This window comes from Malurus melanocephalus, unplaced genomic scaffold, assembly GCF_030028575.1.
Source record: "Malurus melanocephalus ecotype Western Australia unplaced genomic scaffold, MMel_1.1 scaffold_70, whole genome shotgun sequence".
Classification (NCBI taxonomy): Eukaryota; Metazoa; Chordata; class Aves; order Passeriformes; family Maluridae; genus Malurus; species Malurus melanocephalus.
The window spans coordinates 1995817-2000974 of record NW_026623302.1 but is presented as its reverse complement, the minus strand read 5'-3'; the positions used below and the strand labels follow the sequence as shown (position 1 = coordinate 2000974).

The 5158-nt window shown below is 50.6% G+C and overlaps 1 protein-coding gene across 1 annotated transcript in view; it reads left to right on the top strand.

Annotated features, from left to right (window-relative positions):
* The window catches only part of SHISA2 (shisa family member 2), a 5634-nt gene extending 476 nt beyond the window's left edge, over window positions 1–5158 (top strand). The window contains exons 2-3 of the mRNA XM_057366660.1: window positions 3–288; window positions 2358–5158. Of these exons, the coding sequence (XP_057222643.1) occupies window positions 3–288; window positions 2358–2911 (840 nt within the window). The 3' untranslated portion in view covers window positions 2912–5158. The remainder of the gene's footprint in view (window positions 1–2; window positions 289–2357) is intronic.

Here is a 5158-nt window from a genome sequence, read left to right as displayed (position 1 = left end):
GCTGGCTGCTGCTGGCGGCGCTGGGCTGGCTGCTGCCGGCGGGGGCCGCGGCCAGCGGCGAGTACTGCCACGGCTGGCTGGACGGGCAGGGCGGCTGGCGGGACGGCTTCCAGTGCCCCGAGCGCTTCGACGGCGGCGACGCCACCATCTGCTGCGGCAGCTGCGCCCTCCGGTACTGCTGTTCCAGCGCCGAGGCGCGCCTCGACCAGGGCGCCTGCGACAACGACCGGCGGCAGGGCGGCGGCGAGCCGGGCCGCCCCGGCAAGGACGGCCCCGACGGCGCGGCAGGTGAGGCTGCCCGGCACGGCGAGGATGGCCTCGGGGGTGTCTCCGGCTCGGCGGCTCCGCGGGAGCCGCCGCAGATTGCGGCGAACTTCTTGCCCGCTCCTATTCCCGCCTTGTCGCCGGTTCCCCCCTCTGTGGAGTGCTGGGGCAGGACGGATTCAGTCGGCGCTGGCCCGGCCCGGCGCGGCTCTTATCCCGGGAGGAGTGCCCCAGCTGAAGGGCTGTCTTTTCCCGCCTTGCTGTTGGAAATCCCAGCCGCGACTCTGTCAGAGCAGGTGACACCGCTCTGAATCCCGGGCCAGCCGTCTCGGCCTGGCACAGCTCTGCCGCCGCTTTGAACGGGCTCAGCCCCGGTTGAGCTCCCCATTCAAAAGGGAAGGAAAAATGAGACAGCCCGTACGGGCAGATCAGAAAAAGTAACAGGATATTTCAAAAGGACACTGGCTGGTCCCCACTGTCATTGTATATGTTCTTTCAGCTCAGATATCCCCACTTAGGACTGGTTTTACAAGATTGAATTTCAAGGATAAGCTCAAGTCTTTCTACTGCTGTTTAAAAAAGCCCCGGTGGCTCCCCAGTACCCTTGCTGCCATCCACACATGCTGAGTGCGGGAGAAGTAGCCTGAAGTGATGTTATAATTAGGACTGATTTACTCTTGGAAAACTTGCACATTACAGTGTGGAGGAAGTGTGTGCACCTGCTCAAGAGCTGCTGTAGCACCAAGTGCAGAAGTGGAGATGATGTTTTACAGCCTTTTGTTTAAAAGTGCTAAAATGATGGAAGAAAAGTGGTCTTTTGGTTATAATTTGCTTCATGTAATCAACTGTGCAAGGAAATGTTCTGACGTGAGCAGACAGACAACCCCACTTCGCAGCTCTGAGAACAATGCATTTTTAAAACAATTTTTTTAATTAATATTTATTGCTTTGCAAGTTTGGGAGCGATTGCCCTGCGCTGGCACTGATTAACTTGCAGGTCATTAGCAGTGGCTGCCTTAGAAGGGTCAGGCAGGGTCAAGCAAGGGTCTGTAGCCCTGCCTGAGTCTTGGAGCTGCCAGGTTTTGGTGGAAATGATGAACTCCAGGCATGCTGCTGGAAGCATTCACAAGCACTGAAGGGAGACACTTTCTCTTTGTGATTCCTGGATATATCCGTGCAGATTTCTTACTGAGGCAGAGAAAAAAAGCTTTTTCCTTGGGAGTGCAGAATGGATGAGCTCAGTTGAATAGAGCATGGAGCTTGTAACACCATGGTTATGGGTTTGATCCCTGTATGGGCCATTCACTTAAGAGCTGGACTCAATAATTATTGTGGTTTCTTTCCAACTCAAGTGTATCCTGTGAAATCTGTACCTGTAGCCCAGGTTCTTCCAGGGATGGTGTTTACCATCCTTGGTGGCTCCTGATGCCACCAATGACGCAACATCCATACTTTCTGCTCCTACCCTCAGTCCTCCTGTCCTGATGTCCCTTCATTAAGCCTCACAAGGAGTGATGCTGCCCCTCTGCTGAAAGGCTTTGGAGCACGGTGTTGTCTCTGCTCCACCTGCTCTGTGGAGGGCTGAAGTGCAGAATGGGTGGACACTCATTGCCAGGGCTGTGGGGTGTCAGAGCCCCTGTGACTACTGTCTGCTCATTGCCTGGCTGTCTCCCTGCCCCAGCAGGCTGAGAACAGCCAGAGTGGGCTGGTAATGGACAGGAATGTCATGTGGCACCAGGGTTTGACTGCCCTGTGATCCTGAACCCTCAGCAGGGATCCTGCCCCAAAACATCTCCCTAAGGCACTGTTCAAACCCAGCAGTACCTTGCCTGATTCTTCGTGTAGGGCATTTTGGGCACACGATTTGATGAAATGTGAAGCAGTGGTTGATGTGAACTAGATCACCATCAATAGGAGGGAAATTTAAGCCATTGGTTTTAGCAGCCCTTTTCATCATTCTGGTGTAAAATGCTCTGCTTGTATTGACATCTGCTGGGAAGAGGTGGGCTCTGCTTGGGTGAGGGGGGACTTCTGCCAGAGTTGCCGGGGTTTGTCCTTGTACCCCAGTGACAATGTTTTCCTTGCTGTTGCAGTGCCCATCTACGTGCCATTCCTTATCGTTGGATCTGTATTTGTCGCCTTCATCATCCTGGGGTCGCTGGTGGCAGCTTGTTGCTGCAGGTGCCTGCGGCCCAAGCAGGAGCCCCAGCAGAGTCGAGCCCCTGCGGGCACCCGGCTGATGGAGACCATCCCCATGATCCCAAGTGCCAGCACCTCCCGGGGCTCCTCCTCCCGCCAGTCGAGCATGGCTGCCAGCTCCAGCTCCAGTGCCAACTCGGGAGCCAGAGCCCCGCCGACGAGGTCCCAGACCAACTGCTGCCTGCCAGAAGGGACCATGAATAATGTCTACGTCAACATGCCCACGAACTTCTCGGTGCTCAACTGCCAGCAGGCCACGCAGATCGTGCCGCACCAGGGGCAGTACCTGCACCCGCAGTACGTGGGCTACGCTGTGCAGCACGACGCGATGCCACTGAGCCCGGTGCCCCCGTTCCTGGACGGCCTGCAGAGCGGCTACAGGCAGATGCAGTCGCCCTACCCGCACACCAACAGCGAACAGAAGATGTACCCCGCTGTCACTGTGTAGTGCCGATGCCTTCCCCTCCCCATCCTCACCCAGCTGATTTTGATATCTAAACTGAACGGAGGAGAAAGACTTCCTTGGAACAAAGCTCTCAGAACACCACTTGTAAATAATTTTGAAAGGCTCATGCATGTCAGACAGTGTTTATAAACCATTTATTTTCATCGGGGTCTGTTGCCAGGAACTGTAAGGATGATATCTTGGAATTAATGTTGCCAGATACACCCTCATTCCAGTGCACGATGTACAGTGGCAAAGGATTATGCTGGAAATGCATATGTATTTCAGATCGCTGTACTCATGAGATAAACGTTGGAGCTGTTAAGTGCCCTTCAGGTATGACATGGTCACAAGTATTTGCCTAATTAATTCGTAGAAAGAGTTTTGTTACACGGTACAAGACTGCGGTACTTCAGAAACCTCTCTGCTCTCAGCTCCGTAGTGACATTTCCCATTCCTTTACAGACAATCACAACTGAGAGCTGAACAGTGCAATCCCTGTGTGCCCGGTGCTGGTACCAGCCCCTGTGGCTTCTTACACACACCTGCTTTGGGGTGAAATGCCACCAGAGGCTTGGTCTTGCAAAGACCAATTTTCCTTGTATTATGTAAGAATTAGAAGAGTGAATTATTCTGCTCTTCTTTCCAGTGCACTTGAAACCCTTCTTGATTTGGTTTTGTCTCAAGATCAGGACCCAGAACTGATTTGCACAGACTTTGTCTTTGTGAATGGTGCTTGCTCTTCGTGATGCTCAGCAAAGCTTTTGGTACTGCTGGCAGTGTCTGAGCTGAAACTGCCTTAGCAGAGAAAGGTCAGACTGTGATTCCAAATATGCCTGATTTAACCTCACTAATGAAACAGTAAACCTGTGTGAATGGCCACAAAGGTGTCAGCCCCAAACACTGCTTGCATTGGAGTTTGCCTGTGGGAAAGTGGACTTTATCCTGTCCCGTGGAAGCTCATTCCGAGTCCCCTGCCCTGCTCGGTGGGAGTGGGAGAGTGTTATGCAGAACATCCCAGCTGGGATGTGATGGGGTTGGTGGAGGTTTGAAATCCACCCTCTTTTCTTGGGACAGGGGACTAGGAAGGCACAGCTGTATTTGAAAATAAGGAAAAAGGCCCAGCCAAAGGACAGAGGTGCTTGTGGAGCCACAGCAGATGTGGAGGTGGTGAGATGCGGTCAGGAGGGACACTTTACATTGGAGCTGTTGGCTTTGTCCTGCTTTGCTTTATTTGGGAGAAACACTGCTCCAGGTTGAAAAGGCAGCAGATAATCAGATTGTTCTTATTATATCATCCAAAATGTAGCAAACTAAGGCTGGTTTTATCTCTTAAAAAAATGCAGTCCATTTGTTCCTCAGTCAAAACAGTGCAACAGATACTTCTCTACAAACTCCAAGCAACTACTGTAACCAGACCAGTGGTGACAAAAGGTTTTTTATTGTCTGATCAATATGTAGCAATAACTGTGACACTGTGTTTTGTGTGTCTGCTTTTAAATGACTCACAAGGTGCAGACACATTGCCAAATCCAATGGTTTACTCATAAACGCACCACACACAGGCAGTCTGCAGTGGGCAGAAGTGGTTTGGCCACTGACACGGGGAAATGAATAGGTAACTTATCCTGGATCTGTTGTTCCTGGCTACATGGCCAGACCAGCAGCTCCTCCTGTGGTCGTGACCGTGCCCAGCTGTGAACCAAGTGTGCTCTTCCTGTGCACGCACTGCCTGCCTTGCACACGCCCTGGCAAAGACACCTCCTCCGATCTACAAAATTCAGGTGAATCTTTGTATATTGTTTACTTGTTAAAAAAAAAAAAAGAAAAAAAAGAATAAGTTAAATTTAAGTCTGTAGAAATTAATTTACAACTGAAGGCAGAGAAACCCAAGTTGTAATAAAAGGATTTTTGTGAGATGTGTTGTTTTTTTAATGTAATGTACAATAATGTAAAACCAATGTTACCATTTGATACAGCTTTTAAATCTCTGAAAGAGCACTTGCTTTAAAGTGTTTCTTACAAGTGAAGGAAAAAAGCCCCCTTTGTTTCTTAATAAATACTTTATGGTGTGACTTGGGTTTTGTTTGCTTTGTCATAGGAGCTTTTTTTCCTTCAGTTAATGCTTTGCTTTCCTTTGTGTCTACAAAAGCACATCTGATCGGCTCACTTCTCCAGGTTGGCAAAACCAAAAGTTTGGACTTTCTGCTGCGTTTTTGAACAATAACAATAAACAACTCATGTAGCTGA